Raw genomic sequence first — 16996 nt, forward strand, 5'->3', positions numbered from 1 at the left:
AAATGTCTCTCTTATTTTACGATGAATTATTTGTTGGAAGGCTGTTTTGTTTAGAATAAGAATGTGTATCTGCACCCCTATCTAGTCTGCTTGAACTAGTTCTGCCCCAGATGAATGAAGCAGTTTAGTTGTAGCTACAATAAACTTGACAAAGAGTGTAAAAGCTGTCCAAGAAGCAGGATAAATCCCTTGAGCTCATCTCTAGGCCACCAGTAGGATCAGAAACAGTTAATTAGTGTGTGCCCCATGCTCCAGTGTAGATTTGTCACACACTGAGAAACTGGCATTGTCCTCACAATGGACATAGCAGAAAGCTTCCCAAATCTGGACATCATTGGCCTTTTAAAAAATGGTTTGCAAGTACAGCTAACACCTTAGTGCTGTGTGAATGCCAGCTTTGCTCCTCTTTTTTCCTGATTAGGATGATCAGTGATGCATTCACTGCTGAAAGCAGGGAAATCCAAATCCTGGTCTTTCATGGAGTGGGGCAGGGGAAACAAGGCTTACAGTGGGACCTGGCTGTGGAATTAATGAAGTGGGATGATGTGTACCTGCACATGTAAAATGGGAGCTGCACTGCAATAGGAACTACAGCTCAGAAGTGCAATGCTACCTCTGGCTGCATGGAATAACATGGATTCAGCAGCACCCTGCATTTTGTCTGTGTGACCAGCAAGTACCCTGCAATTTGTTTGTGTGGATGGAACCATTCCAAAGCGTGCAGGATCACACTGCTGCTGGAGCACTTTGTCCTCCCTGCTGATGCACAGCAGTGCCTGCAGCCCCTCAAGGAGCTTACTGGGGCTTTGCTCACCTCCTTTCTTGCTGCTTGGCTAGTTTCTTCCTTTCTTTTCTCCCTTCTTTTCCCTACTCTAACAGAGTAGGGTTTTCCCTACTCTAACAGAGTGGGAAAAGTAAAGTTGCGTGTTTCCGAAGCACTGCAATGCACACAAACCAGCTCTAAGTGAACCTTGACTGGAAAATCTGTGCTGCACAGCAGGGTCATCACAGCATGCAGTGGGTGTGAGCTGATAGGAAAGACTGCCAGGCTGGTGAGAAGCCAAAAGGACCAGGCATCCTAATGGTACTTTGTCAGTGGCAGTGTTCGTGAAAAACAGATTAAAACTAATTTGTGAGTTAGTTTTAAAATATTAATTTATTTTGCTTGATGGGCCTGGACACTGTATAAAGTCAGCATCAGTTACCAGAGTATGCTGTAACCTCTCTTCAAAGCCCTGCACAAGTGGTACTTGTAATGGAGGTGAACAGCGGTGTCCACATTTTCCGAAGGGAAAACAGAAGAGCAGTTCAATGGGGAATAGAGATGATCCAGCATGTAACTCCAGAGCTGCTGACCGTCAGATCTGTGCTCTTTTGTTAGCTGAAATAAGCAAGTACAAATGAAAGCTGGAGAGATATGAGTTTCTAACTGAGAAGCAGAACGACCAAGCAGCTAATTGGGAGGAGGCTAGCCCCAACTTGTACAGCTGTTCTGTCCCAACAGCTTGCCTGATGGTGTAATACATCAAAACCAACAATAATCCTGCTGTCCAGTAACGTGTATGGGCTAGTTACTATAATCTGAACCGCAGATGAAAGCAGAGATGCAAGAAGGAACATCACGGGTAAAGCCAACCCAAATCTATAATGACAAGTCATTCAAAGGATTGGTCATTGAGATGACAGACTCTGACTTACATGGGCTTCCACCACTTACCAGACTTCCATTTGCTGCCCATAAGCCAATAGCTTCATTCCTTGTTTTGCCCTTTGGCAACATCCAGCTACCAAAATTTCTAATGCAGTTTTATGAGTGGAGCTTGCTGGGGTTCTCAGGCAACACCTCTTTTCTCACATGAAACAGTGATCTCTTCGATGGGATCAAAGAGAAGATATCATTGCCTGCTTCCGTGCCTAAAGTGAGAGAATTTTTTAATTGAATAAGAAATATTTATATCTTGTGAGGCTGTTTTTCTAATGTTGGCTAACATCCTCATCTATATGCCTTGGTTCCCATGCTTTGGGGAAAAGAGGTGGGAATAGCAATGGAATATTCTGATGCCAAAACAGTGACTGGCCCCGAGCAGCAAGGTCACTGCTGTCATGCAAGCTCCCTGATCTTTGGGCTCTTCTGAGAAGTACTGCTTATGGAATGACTGTCTGAAAATCCATCCAATGTTAAGGACTGTTCCTTTAATTCCTGTGTCTTCTTGCATGTTGCAAATATTTCCTTTCACAATCTTTTAGAAAGGGAAAATGATGCAGAGCTCTTGAATAGCCATCCAGTACCACTTTGTACTCAAATTAATCCTGAAGAATCTTTTGAATCCATGCATGTCACCAAAATATAATTAAGATTACCCAACAGAGGTCTTGATTCATAGGACTGGGACTAATGAGCACCAGTAAAGTACAAATTGTATTGGGTAATCTCTGTGTTTGGACACACAATCCTTCAAGCCAAGTCATTCTCGTAGGCCTGGGAAATCCTTGAATGAAAATTTCTGCCATTGCCACAGGTCTTCATTAAAATGCAGAGCAAAATCCTCTGTGTTCCACCCACTGTGTAATACTGAGAAGAAAACACTGTGAGTAAAAATCCTGCTCTAATGGTTAAATTCCTCCCAACCTAAAGTAGACATCTTTTTTCCTTATGACTGCAGATACAAGACCTTGGATGAAGCTCCTGTCAGCAGCTGAGTCTGATCAAGCACTGTGTGCATCTGACAGCCAGCTTGGCACCACCTCACCACATGCAGCAACTGGGCTCCAATGGATTTCATGTGCAAGTAGGCCTGAAAGGCATATTAATTTTTAATTAAATGTTGAACTTTCAAGTTTAGAAGGCCTCCTCAAGGTATGTCTCACTAATATGTATGAATGAGGAGGTAGTTCTTAAGCTATGTATTGTTGGTAAGCATACTAAAACTCCCTACTGAGAATAAATATATACATATTTGTGTATGTGGGGGGTGTATATACACACATATATATATTTTTAAAGTAAGACATCTGGCACAGTAGCACCTTTGCAGCAAGGAGAGCCTCCTGCCTTGCTCTGGTTTGCATTCAGTGCTGCAGCAGTTTCACAAACCTTGATGGCTGGGGCAGCTCACCCAGGAGCAGGGAGTCCCTGCTGGTGCAAAGAGCTTCAATCACAAGGAAAAATCCTAAAAATAATGTCATAATCTAATGCTGACATGCATGGAAAGAGCTTGGCAGAGTTATGCACAGGACTGATTGGTGTGGTATAGCTTTCTATGCAGGGAAGGCTGGCTTGCTTGGGGTTTTTTTGGTGATGAATATCTAGGAAAAAGAGAAGTGGAAGAGGACACAATAAGAGAGATAGAAAGTGTTAATGGTTTGGGCTCTGGAAACATGTGACTAGAAAATTAATGTTGTTCCCTATGGAAAGATCTGCACCTGTTTCATCACATGTTTTTTTCAGCTATTTAGCCCTCTTCAGATCACATGAGTTTTTTAGGAGTTTGGCAGAAGGTATGCTGAGCCAGACTTTGTTGCACCTCTCTTCTTTCTGGATGCTTTCTTACAACTGGAAAGTGTAGGAAAAAAAGCAACTCTGGAATATCATAGCATTTCTTCTCATAGGCAACTATACATGTTTTCTTGTTAGTAAGCACTGCATGTCACTCTTTCAACAGCCCAGCACTGTATTTACTGGAACCCAAGTGTGTGTGGTAATACCACAGCTCCTGTGTATATGATGCACCATTACACAAAACTCCAGTAAACAAGTTACTTTTAATCATTTCTCTCCCTTTCAGAAGTGCATTTGTATATGTGTTCTCTAACCCATGGTGAAAGAGTGTTTGTAATGTATTATTAAGAGTAACAGATGTATTTGAATAAGGGATGTCTGTTAATTGGGATAAATCCTAGAAGTCAGAGTAGTTCTGAAATGTGAAAGCAGCGTTAGATAAAAATTAAATTTAAAAAAACCCCCAACCAACCAAACCAAACCAAACCAAACCAAAAAAACCCCAAACACATGCCACTCTCCCGGAGTGAAAATCTACAATTAAATGACTCACCATTTTAACTAATCAAAAACTTCTTTAGACGTGTTTCTGCTATGGCCACTGGCCCAGCATTGGGCTGATTGATGGGGCTTATGCAATGATTTTTAGGACTTTCCACTCTGGTCAAAAATCTTCCCAACTCCTAATAGTCCAGCTGGCCCTGAGATGGAGTGGGGGATGTCTTCATAAATCCTGCATTGAAAAATGCAGGGGGTTTTTTGCCAATGTAGTATGTATAAGTCTTTGGTACTTTTCCAACCACTCACTTAAATAAGATCATGTATTGAGCACTAGGTGTGAAAGAAATATACATGTCTTTAAAAGCTAACGAGAAAAGGATTTTTGTTTGTTTAATTTAGAAGCTGGCATTATGCCTCCTGCTCTTTACATTTGCTAATAGCAGTCAACTTCCATCTCTGCCAGGGCCTGAGAACAGCAAGAGATGCTGGGGACACAAGAGGACAGGATTTACACCTTTCCATTTGGCTGACTTTGCCTAATTTGGCAGAGGAAAACTCTTTGGCATTCCTGGTTTTAAGAAATCTGCAAACTAAGAGAGGTTTGCTGAACTGTTGCCTGATGTCTAGGAGTTGCTAAACTGTGATAGCATTTCATCAACAAAATGGCTAAAATAGCACAAGTGTTGCTCCTGTTATCTCTAAAACACCTCAGGACAACCCTAGAATTTACTTATTTATATTTTCCTGAACAATCTGGTACTGGAGACAAGGTTTGCAGTTCACAGTCATCCCACATGCACTTCAGTACTGCACACGTTTGTTAAATTCCTGTTCTGCTAAGATGCCTACTTGATTTAAAAAGTAGGAAGTCTTTGAGGAGGGGAGTTCTTGAAGGTCTTTAGCTAAGGTGAACCCAAACCCTTGCAAGTTAATTAAGAGCCTTCTTAAAGGCATGTGGATTGATGGCAAGGTCACAAAAGAACACCAGCCTTTTTGGGGGGGACTCTGGGTGCGTAGATCAAAGATTATGTTCAAGAAAATGAAAGGAAAAAAAAATAAATCCTGCTCAGTACCTTTGTATACCTTTGCCCAGGGCCAAGGGATGGTGAAGGTGGCCCTTCCTCTGCTAAGCTGCTGCTGGGAGACAGGGGAGCTGGACCCCTCTGCCGTTGCATCCCACCGTGAGGACTCCAGGCTCCAGGGTGAGGGGTGTCAGGAGAGGAAGCCCCCAGCGAGTCAGTGACCATGGGTGCTGCTGTCCTGGTGCTCCTCCAACAGCCCTTCCAGTAGGGGACTGGCCCTGCTGCTGCCCCTCTTCAACTTGGAGGAAATGTTTGCCAGTGACTCAGGGAACAGGGGCTGGAGCTTTAGGGATAAACTCTTTCTTCACAGGCAAATGAGTGAGAAGTGTTTCCAACAAATGTGCATACATACAGTTGTCCTGCTACTGGAGACATCAGAAATGTCCCTTATAATAGCCCTTAAAGTAAAATGGAAGGAAATTTCAAGCAGTATTGACCAAAAACTACAATTGAATAATTTGAAAAATGCCAGAATATTTTGTTTGTTTGGTATTTTCACCTCCTTTTTGTTTTTTTTTTATACTACACTCATGAAACGAATAGAAAATAATGAAGCATATAACTGAATCCATATTACAGAATGCAAAAGGTTTCTTATAATAACATGTACCTATCCCTAGTTGTTATAATTTCTCAATTAAAAGAACCAAAAAAGTTGGTGAGGGAGATTATAGTTGAGCAGTTAGTAGGATTTTTTTTCTTTTATTCCTCCACTCACAGCTAGACATTGGAAGAATTCCATTGAACTGAGAAGATAATTATATTCCAGAAATAATTCTTATTGCCTGTCTTAAAATTACTACTAGTATTCTCTCTCTGTATTGAAACAGAAGTGTTTTACAGATTCAGATTTTTTTTTTATGGTGGTATTGAACTTTCTGTTTGCTCAAATTAAGAAATATCAATGGTATGTGCAATAAAAATTGATTTTCAAGAGTGCTATGTGCAATGCAGCTCATTTGAGGAATATTGCTTTGCTTGTGCTATATGGGCAGAATCTGCAGGCTGTCTGACAGCATTTTAAATGGAAGTAGTGATTTTAGTAATGACATGAATAAAACATCTTCTAGCCATGAAGCTGGAGCCAAATAAACCTTAAGATCTGGCCACAGCTGATTTCAATCCCTAGAAAGAATCTGGGTCAGAGAGAGACACTAAGGAATGTGATTGCCAACATGAGTATCACCTGGAAAAGGTGTCACTGTTTTCTCAGTTGTTTTTTGGTTTTGTTTTTATCAGCACAGCAGGCTTGTGTAAAGTACAACTGTAACAATGAACTTCTCCTAATACACTGCATTCATATTAGGAAGATTTTGCCATACATCTGATCCATCCATCCTGGAAAAATAGTCTTGCATAAAGATTTTTATTCTAGTGTATGTAGCTCTTCATCCATGTTTTTTTCTGCATTTTGTCTTTTAATGTCTTAAAAAACTGTAGCCATTTCATGGGAATGGGTCTGTGCTACCAATTATTATCCTCTCACCAAGGACATTCTTTATTTAGGTATTTCCTGAAGGTCAAACAGATAACTCATTGGCATCAACAGTTTGCTTTTACCTTGCATCCATGTCATGACTGTTAAAAAAGCCAAGCTCAGCACATGTGGGCCTGCTTTGCCAAGCCCACTGGACTCCCAGAGATATATGCATACATAGGGGTTCTCATGGATGTTCACACCAGGTTCAAGATATCCGGCACGTGATCTTTTTGGGTTTTTCCCTCATTTGCTTTAGGTCTCCTTTCAGACTGAAAGTCCAAGAACCATAATCCCATTCCTGAAAACACACCTTCCTTCCCACCACACCTTCCCATAACCTGCCTTACCTGCATCATTTGCAAGCCTTTTTATTTATTTTTTTGTTCTTGTCTAGTGCCAGATATAAGTACTGTTTGTTGGCTGTTAGATAACAGGGTAGTAAAGATAGTAGCAATAATCTCATGGTTTAAAGAGGCATCTTGTCTGAATTTATTGTCATGGTGTAAAATCTGTTGAAAGATCACTTTTTGCATTGAACTCAACCTTGTGAGTTGAGAGCTGCTTAAAGGCTGAAGGACAGTTGTGTTTTTCATGGATGTTTCACATTTTTTAAGCAGAACTAAAAAAATGGGCATTTGTACTATGCAACTTGCTTGACTACTTGGTAGTCATGTGCCATTACCATTTTGCAAACCCCTTTTACTGCTGAAAGTCTTGCTCTCTCTACCTCTGGTTTTGCATTTTCACCATAGCCAGGAGTTACCATGTGCACAACCCTGCCAAAAAGGTGTATCCAGAGAATAAATGCACACTATGTTTCAGGCGAGTTCTGCTGGGTCAGATCAAACAGCTGACAAAGGCAGGCTTGCACTAACCAGTATGCTTTGTCTCAGGCAGATTAGGAAAACAGTAGAACAATTCCAATTTAGTGAGCTACAGGGAGAGCTTTGGTTTCTGGGAATGTCCATCCAGATGCCTGGCATCTTTAGCCTGCAGAACCAGGTTTGGAAGAGGATGTTTACCAGCTGTCTGTAAAATAATGACTGTTTTCTGAGGCTACAGTCACATGGTCATTGTAGAAATGGCTTTGTGGCACTTGAAAATGTCCATTCCCAGCCATAAACTGGAAATTACCCTTTTCCTGGTACAGCTTAGATGTCAGAACAAATCATCTGGGCACTCATCATGTGTTTCAGTGCAGAGGCAGCTGGTTAGTAAGTGCTGGTAGGAGTGATGTGAGTTTACCCACCTGACATTCCACTGGAATTTAAGCACCAATTTTTTTATACAGCCCTTTATACTCTGCCACGGGGCTGACTGTACAGCTGCTGTGGAACGATGACAGACGCCTGGATGTTGGTCACATCTATAACTGGCACAGCTGCTTCTCCACTAAATACCTGACCTGAGACTGAAGATCAGTCACTTTGCTGCACAAGGCTTTCTATGGCAGTGTAAAGGACCTGGAAAGGATGCAAACTACATCTGGTGAGAGGCTTGTAATTTTTGAAACAATGCATATATTCTAGAAGAATAAAACTCCCGTGTGGGAAACCTAGAGTTTTTACTTGGATGTGAAAAGGCCAAAACATCATGTGTTTTAAGTATGCAAGGCAAGCAATTCCCTGTCACTTAGCAAACAGGAAACGTCAAAATAGCTGAGGCGTGAAAGTCACTAACAGCCACAAATAATCTCTGGTGAGTGTAACCATGAAAAATGTGAAATGTGTTTCTCTCTCAATCATCAAAGCAACTTCCTCCAGTCCCACAGAAACTGAATTGGTAGTTGGACACTAGATCTCATAAGAATAAAAATTTGTCAGCTGTCTCAGACATTCTCCACCAGCATTGTGTGTGCCACAGCAAAGCAGCAGGTGAATGCTCCCAAAAGGCTACATTACCCACCCACATCTGCAGATGGTGCCAAGAGCTGCTGATGGTACTCCTGCTGAAGTGAGTGCCTCAGTAAATCCAGAGCTTCTGGAAGAACGTGGCATTACTGGCTAGTCCTGAATAAACTCACCCCATTTGGACTCTGACTTGGTATTTTGCAAGTTACTAAGCTTCATCTGACAGGTTAAATAATGAAGGATCTGTCACATATGTAGATAAATAGTTGTAAGGAATAATTATCTTTGTGTTGCATTGTTTTTGATCTTGCTTCAGTTTCCAACCAATTTGTTGGGCTGTCTTTTCCTACTTGATTAAATGGCACCACTCTTACAAACCACTTTCCCATGTGGGTGCTGTAAAGCACCAAGACCAGGTCACCCCTAACCTTTTGGGTTGCCAAACAACACTAACCTTTTGGTAGGTGTTGGTGTAATATGATGGTACTGGTGCATTGTTTTAGCTTTTACTTGGGTCGGTGCACAATATTTTCTTCCATGATTTGTGACAGAAACTATTTTTGTTTTTTTCCCTGAAAATTTCCCTTGAGTGTTTTGAAGCATCTGGCTCTTTGAGGCTGTCTTCTGACACAGTATGAACCCACGTGTTCACCTCTAAGAGCAGGTTGTTGTGATGCAATAAAAAAAACTTCTGACCCTGAACGATTTGTCTAACACCACACCACTGCAGCTTTCACTGTTGGTTACAACTACTGTACCATGATTATTTTTTCTAATGTGAGCCTTGAACAAAAGGTTTGTTCCAGCCAGATCTCCTGTCACACTACTGAAACCTCTTTAAACTCTCTACTTGACAGTGAAGCAGTGGTTTCACAGCTAGAAAATGGGGCTGTAACCTGAGTCTGCCTGTTCTTGGTCTGAGAGCCTCCCCTGTTGTAGCTGTCACAGTGTAGTGAGGTCACAGGTATTCATACAGCTACAGTGTACTGCTCTAGTCCCTGTTTGACAGAGACCAAGGCAGGGTGTGAAAGAAGCTGATGATACAGTTCTTACAGCAGTTGCTGCCATAAGAGAAGCTGCAGTGCAGGTGAATTACAGGCCATTGCTTGTGTCTTTTGCAGTCACGTTGTGCAAGATCGCTGTCAAAGACACATTAGAGATGTGAGTTTGCACTTGAACTGAGGCTTGACTTTGTTAAGAACTTCAGTATTATTCCAACAATCTTGAAGTGGGTCAGGTACTGAATGGGAAGCCAGTGCTGGTTGGACAGCATTAATTTTGGTTATTATGTGCATTGTCTGGTTAGACCTGTTTTTGAAATGTGCCACTACATGATGTGCTCATTACAGCAACCTCATCATCTCTCCTGCCAGTCCTCAGCACGCTGCCTGTAAACAGTCCACTCTGAGTCTGCTGGTGCTGGAGGCAGATCTTGTGCAACCGGTGGTGGTGGAGCCTGCTGTTGGGCTGGCTGGTGGGATGGAAAGCGATACAGAGCTCTGAGGGAGAGCTTAGGTTAAGCTGTGCCCATCAGCAAGAGTTCTGTCTGTAAGTTAGGTCAGTAATAAAGATAATAGTGTTGAGACAGTACCTCAACATCTCTTTTTCTTCCTGCTCGCAAAAATATTTGAAAGTAATTTAGTCTGGTTTAATTTTGAAGCTGTTGAGCTGTTTAGACTGTCATATTTCAGCATTTACTCTGTTTGTGGTGGCATTTAAATGCAGCAGAAATTAAATTTAAACACAGCCCAGCCACATGTTCCAGGCAACAAGTTTCCATGAGGGAGCAAGCAAATAACTATGCTGCTTGTTTTCCTTCTTGTCTTGCCACTCCACTGCTTTTCACTGCATCTCCAGGACTCTCAGCCACCCCTACTGCCTCCAACATGTCAAAAAAGACCCCAAACCAAACAAAAAATAAACCCAACTATGCTCCTTTTTAAAGCAAATAAAATGGTGTGTATGTTATTTCCATAGGAGGAAGAAATGAGGAAAAAACCAAAACAAAACAACAATTCCAAACTTACAGATCTACCTATATTCAGATAGCTTTATTACGGTGAATTGTACCTCTGCCTAATCCTCTGAAGCAGTGACAGAGGAAAATAAAAACAAGCTTTTTCTTTATCCAGGACATATAGGAAAGAAAAGAAAAAGTTTCTAAATGGATAGAAATTATGTGAATCACTATGCCTTGAAATCATTCCGTTTCTTCAAAGAGAAATGTAATAGTGTCCTGGTAAATCATGTTTCTGAATACTGATCCTGTTTTTACAGGACCCTATTGTCCTTGTACCTGTTGAAATCTATGAAACTTGTACACAAATCAATCAGTTAGTTTTGATTTACAGGGGAGGATTTAGGGCACTAAAAGTATACATTTATCTGGCTGTCCTGAGCTTTCTTTGTTCTTTCACTGATTTAGAGTAAAATTCTGCTTTTGGCAGAATCCTCGCCACTCTGTGGGTTCTTTCATTGTATGCTTGTTTTGCTGGTGTGTATCTCTGTGTTGTTAAAAAAAAAAAAAGTGTATATATATATATATATGTAAATATATATATATATATTTCTCTTCAGATTGCAGGAATTGTGATGAAAAGAATGGTTTGTTTACTGAATCTCCCAAATTAGTAACATGGGAAAGTGAAGGAACTGTCTTATACATACAGTTACTGTGTCACATATCAGTCATGCAAATCTCAAAGCAACCATCATATGCAAAGTGATGCAGGCACTTACAAAAAAAAAAAAAAAGAAAGAAAAAAAAGGCAAAAAAATAAAGAGTGGAGGCCCCTCCCTCTCCCCCGAATTCTGGGCTTTACAGAGAGGGATCTCACTGTTTTCCCACCACATAAGCAAAGGTTATTTAGCTTCTTTTTTTTTTTTTTGGAGGGGGGGTTATGCTTACAGTGAGTTCAAGCCCTGAAATGCTTACCCCTGTGTTTGCAGTCAGGCATGTAGGTGCTCTGCAGACCAGGATGTGGTCAGTCTGTTTCCTGCTGTGATAGAAATACCTTTTTTTTTAAGGCTTTTGTATTTCAATGGTCAAGTATCACTGATGGTTGCAGGGGTGAGGAAATATGTAAGAAAGGCCTGAGAATATGTATGTATGATTCCTTGGAAAGGATGGTTACTTTAAAAAAACCCCCATGATTCCTGGCTTTGGTGAAATTAAGCCTTATCAAGCAAAACGTCACCATTTGAAACTATATTCTTTTAGGCATATAGAGCATGTTTTTCTGAAAGTTAAAGAAGAGCTATGTTCTTTTAAAGGTTCTTAAAGCTTTTAAGGGCCTGATTATAAAAATGTAAATTTAGATTGATTCTAATGGAATGTGCACTTTACATTCTTCTAAAATTTCTGACGCCCTTCACATGATTAAGATTATATATTTTCACGTGGTTAAGATTTTATATTAAGGTATAAATCAGGTTATAAAACCAGTGTTTAAATAATTAAAGATTTGCTGTAATCTTCAAGGTACACAGGTCAACGTAAAGGACCATCCTTCTTCTGCTGGCAGAGATGGTGACGTGTCATTCAGGGGGAGATATTTTGTGTGGATTGGCAGGCACCTGAGCAATGTCCACTGTTATTTAGGGATATCATCAGTATCTAAAATCAGAGGCCTGATAGGACCTCAGGGAAAAATAAAAACAAAGAGTAAATGACTGCTTTGGATAATGCTGAGCTCTTCTCTGCACAGCACAAGTTATTTTGGGGGTCTTCACAACTCTGCATGTTGTTGTGGTTGGTACAGGGTGGGTTTAAGGCTGCTGCAATGCACAGATATGAACTTTCCAACAAGGGTGACCACTCCTGTGCACAAGAACCGTTACCTCGTGGCTGGACTACCAGAAGGGCATGAGATGTATGGGAGATAGCTGGGATGACCCAGTTAAGCCCTAGGGTGGCTAACTCTTCTTATGCTAATCTCTCCTCCTCCACCTGCCTGCCTTCCTTCTGGCTTGGACCCACCTGGAATTAACATTATAAGCACTTAACAAGCATCTAAATTAGTTCTCTGTGTAAGCTCAAAGTCTAATTTTTAGTGGAACCTCATTTTGTATATTATGTATGGAAATAGAAAATTTGCACTAAAAAAATAGTGATCGTCTCCACCTTGGACAGTCACAGAACAGACCTCAGACATGAAAGGAGGAGCTACAGAGGAATTTGTGGATAGCAGATGTGACCCGCTGAGTCATAAAGCTGCACAAAAAGAAGCCTCAGACTGCAAATTCTGCTTTCAGTAATGAAGTTAGAACTGTCATTGTAGTTGTGCTAGTGGGTGATAGCTATACGCTCACACGTAAAATAAAGCTATTTGACAAGAGAATTGACATCTGTGCAAGTTTCGAGCTGGCTTCCCGCCAAGTCCCCGAAACTCGACAACAAGGACCTGCTTCCCAGAGAGGGAAGAGAAAAAAAACGACTTAAGCAGCCAAAGCTATAGCAAAAATATATATATATTTTACATATGAGACAGATATATACAATGAGAATATTATACACCACAACTCCAGAAATCCCAAACAGCTCCCCAAAAAGGGAAGAGGGGGAGGGAGAAGGGAAAAGGACAAAAAGGGACAAAGGCCAAACAAGTCAACCAGCCAACTGAAGGTATATTAGCAAAATCTCACCACTTCCCTTCGAACAAGCAGGATGGCCGGACACGGCCCAGCGCTCTCCCCTCACGCGCGGCAGATAACGGCAGGCGCTGTAGGCCTCGGCTACAGATAAGCCAGACCGGGACCCACCGTTCTCGAACCTCGCCGGAAAGGAAGAGCCTGAGGTCCCTCCTGATGGCTTTATTTATACCTCAAGTTACTTAAAGGAATAGCATGGAATACTTCCGTGATCACCTTCCTGGTTCCTTCCTGGTTACAAGCTGGTCTCCAGGAAGGCCTAGAGTGAAACCATCACAGCTGGACTGAACAGTGTCTGAGCGTGAGTCAGTACTTCTCCACTTTAAGATATAAATGTGCATTAAAAGCAACCTAGATGAACAGAAGGCAAGAGGCTGGTGGTCCAGGGCTGCCATAAGCATAAGGCCAATATCAGAAAGCATAGAAGCAGTAATTAGAGAAGTTAATCTAGAGCAATCTGCAGTAATGGGTACGGTAAAAGTTGTTCTTTTTCTTCTTTCTTGAAAGAAGAAATGCCAGTTCCTCAGAAATTGTTTGTGGGGAAAGTTTCAGGTTTTGAAACAGCACTAAATTTGTTGAAAAGTACTCTTGTAACATTTTCAAAATGAAAACTCTGTGTTTCAGTACAGATTGACTTTTACTTCAGTTCTGCAAACTGTTTTTGCAAGAGTCAAAGTTAAACCTTTTCAAATGACTTGATGTTAACTGTCATGGAGTGCAAAAAAAAATACTAGCATGAGAGGTTGTCCTCATTTGGCAAAGGAAGTACTTAGAAGGAGAAATGAGATTGAAATTATATTGAGACAATGTGTAAGCCATATTCTTCATATTAACAACTGGCAATCTTTCCCTTCTCATCTCATCTTTGTTTCATCTGCATTTTGACTATACTGTAATTTTGAAAAGGACTGGTTCCTATTGCATAGTCATGTTGCAATCATTGTTTATTGTGTTGCTGTTATATAACACCTACTCTAGGCGTATGTGCCTAATTTTGATCAGGAGATTAAAAAATATGTCATTTATGAACACACATCGTCCCAATGGGAGTGTTTGTAAAAAAACTCAAAGAGACAAAATTGGTGACATTACTGTTACAGAAGGTAAACTAGCTCAGAGAAGATATGTTGCATCTGTTCCCTGAAGGCATGTGTGGTGTACAGGCACCTGAAGGAAAACAACAATGATGGAGGTACATGGAGCTGGATGAAAAATGTACATCACACGATGTCCTGGTATTCAGAGTCCAGTTTAAGAGTCACCAGAAAGAAATTCTCTTCCTGGCTGTGCCACACACTTCCTCTGGGGAATCTTGAGCAAGACATGTTTTGACCCAGATTTCATTTTCAAAATCCACTAACTTTTCAGTCAGCCCCCTGGCATCTGGGATCTAGATTTTTTTTCTGGCCTACCAGCCTAACTTTCAGAGGTGCCACGCTTCTAACTTGCAGAATCTGACATTTTCTAAACATTCTTCCCTTCTAAAGCAACTGCCCTTTGCTGAACGACCTATATTTAACACCGGGCATATGTAAGCGTTGCCTCAGGTGGCACCGTCATTTCTCAGGCATGCACTGCAACACAGACACAGAGCATCAATAAGTACTCCTGCCTTGCAACACAGCACCCTGTGAGCACGGAGCATCAATACATACACCTGCCTTGCAACACGGCACCCTGCGGCGGGACCCGCCTGCCACTGACATGATTCACAGGGACCGGGAGACTTCCAAGGGCAAGGAACAGGAAGGGTCTGCTGTTCCCTTTCCAGCAGTGCCCAGCCAAGTTACCGCCGGGTGCCGGGCACAGGGCAGGCGCTGCCCACCTGGGGCCGTGTCCCATTTGCAGCTGCAAGGCCCATCTGAGGCTTCCCTGTCAGTGCCAAAACTTGCACTTTAAACCTCATGAAACACCTGCCACAAGTCTGACAAGTGGGATATTGGTCGGGCATTGGAAAAGTTTGCCCAGGGAGGTGGTGGAGTCACCATCCCTGGAAGTGTTTAAGAAGAGACTGGATGTGGCTCTCGGTGCCATGGTCTACTAGATAAGGCGGTGTTAGGTCAAAGGTTGGACTCGATGATCTCAGAGGTCTTTTCCAACGTAATCGATTCTGTGATTCTGTAAGAGGCATCTGGATCTGGCGCTGGGTCATGTGGTTTAGTGGCTTAGGGGCTGTTACAGTGTGGACGGCTGGACTGGATGATCCCAAAGGTCTGTTGCAACCTCGATGTCTCTATGACTGTGTGACTCCGCGAGGCCACGGCTCCGTGACACGGCCGGGGCGGGACATTCCCCGCTCCCGACCGCCCCGGGCACCGCAGTCCCCGCCGCCCCTCCCGGGCCGGGCCGCCCTCGGCCCCGCCCCTTCCCGCGCGGCGCCGCTTCCCGCCAATCAGCGGCGCCTTTCCCGCCCGTGACCGCCCGCCTGAGAAATGGGGGGGGGAACGTCTCGCGAGAGTGGCGCGAAAGCCTGTCCCCGCCCCCGGCCCTCCCACCGCCCCCGCCCCGCCGCGGCCGGATCCGAGCGCGCCGGGCGGTGGGAGGGGAGGGAAGGACGGGAAGGGAAGGAGAGGAAGGGAAGGAAGAGAAGGGAAGGAAGCGAAGGGAAGCGGGGGGGGCGCCCGACCCTGCGCAGTGAGCGATGTTTGTCCGCCATCGCGGCGGAGGCTGAAGGGAAGCGCCGCCAGCGGAGCGAGGGGCCCGCGCCGCCGCCGCCCCCGCCCGGCCCGGCCCGGCACCCCCGGGGGCCGCGCCCGCACCGAAGGTCGCCGGCGGCCTTTCCCCCCCGCAGCCCCGGCCCCGCCGCCCCGCCGCGAGTCCCCCGGCGCTGCCGCCCCGCGCGGGAGGCGCCGCCGGGCCCGAAGATGTCGAACCTGAGCAAGGGGACGGGCAGCCGGAAGGACACCAAGATGCGGATCCGAGCCTTCCCCGTGAGTACCCGGCACCCCGGGCCGCGGCGGGCGGCCTCCGCAGGCCCCGCCGCCCCGCCAGCGGGGCCGTGCGGGTGCGAGCGCGGCGGGGGGAGCTGTCAGCGGCCGCGGCACCCCGGGAGAGGTGCGGGAGCTGCCCCTCGGGGGAGCTCCTCCGGTGGGAGGCGGGAGGAACTGGTCCCCGCGGTTATCGCCCCCCTCATCAAACAAATCAATTATGAAAATCCACGTACGGCTTGGGGAGGGGGGGGGGCTGGGCTTCTTTGTTTTCAAGGAAAAGGCCTCCAAGAAGGAGCCGAAGGTTATATACGCCGACATCAACAAAATTAGTTAGCCCCGGAAGGGGGAAGGGGGGCGGGGGGAGTATTTATTTATGTCTTCTGCAGAGTTTCCTTTTCGAGAAAATTTATTTCGCTTTCCGCTCCGTAAAAGAGGGTATAAGTCGTATGATTATAAGATTTAGGTGGCACAGTGCCAGCTGGTTCGGAAGGTGCTACTATAAACATGTAGGCATAGGTAACTTCGTTGCAGGTTCGGCAGAGCCGAGAGCGTGCCTTCCCTTTGAGTTACAGAGGAGAAGGAACCAGATTATTAATTTAAAGTGCCGTAGCTGGCTATGTTTTGACAGTTGTTTCAATTAAAGCTTACAACAGAGTAGCAACTACAGCACAAGTAATGGTGTTGCAGAACAAGAGAAACAGAAAAGCTTCAGCCTGCCAGAGGATGGCCAGGAAGTGTGTATGTGTTCAGTGGAGTGTGTGTTATAAAGAAGACACTTAGTCGAGTCTCTGGCTTTTAAGGTTTAGTGTTAAATTCTCAGTGCTACGTCTGATCCCGGTAGGCAGTGGTGTAGAACTAATGTGCCTTGCCTTTATAAAGGAACTGGACATACCTGTTTATCTCACTTCACTGGCAGGGAATATATCAATATATTTGCTTCATCAAAACTCTTGCTGATGAAATTAAGAGATTTCTTTATATTCTCAGCAACCAGCTTAATCATA

General features: G+C 43.8%; 1 protein-coding gene and 1 long non-coding RNA gene across 2 annotated transcripts in view; both read left to right on the forward strand.

The window, feature by feature from the left end:
- The window catches only part of LOC135419744 (uncharacterized), a 27387-nt gene extending 23412 nt beyond the window's left edge, over positions 1–3975 (forward strand). Inside the window, exon 10 of the long non-coding RNA XR_010433131.1 lies at positions 2664–3975. This is a non-coding gene — a long non-coding RNA (uncharacterized LOC135419744). The remainder of the gene's footprint in view (positions 1–2663) is intronic.
- An 11570-nt stretch (positions 3976–15545) lies between these two features.
- CUL3 (cullin 3) overlaps positions 15546–16996 on the forward strand; it is a 56810-nt gene continuing 55359 nt past the window's right edge. Inside the window, exon 1 of the mRNA XM_064666527.1 lies at positions 15546–15992. Coding sequence (XP_064522597.1) covers positions 15927–15992 — 66 coding nt within the window. The 5' untranslated portion in view covers positions 15546–15926. The remainder of the gene's footprint in view (positions 15993–16996) is intronic.

Source organism: Pseudopipra pipra, chromosome 10 (assembly GCF_036250125.1).
Source record: "Pseudopipra pipra isolate bDixPip1 chromosome 10, bDixPip1.hap1, whole genome shotgun sequence".
NCBI classification, from domain to species: domain Eukaryota; kingdom Metazoa; phylum Chordata; class Aves; order Passeriformes; family Pipridae; genus Pseudopipra; species Pseudopipra pipra.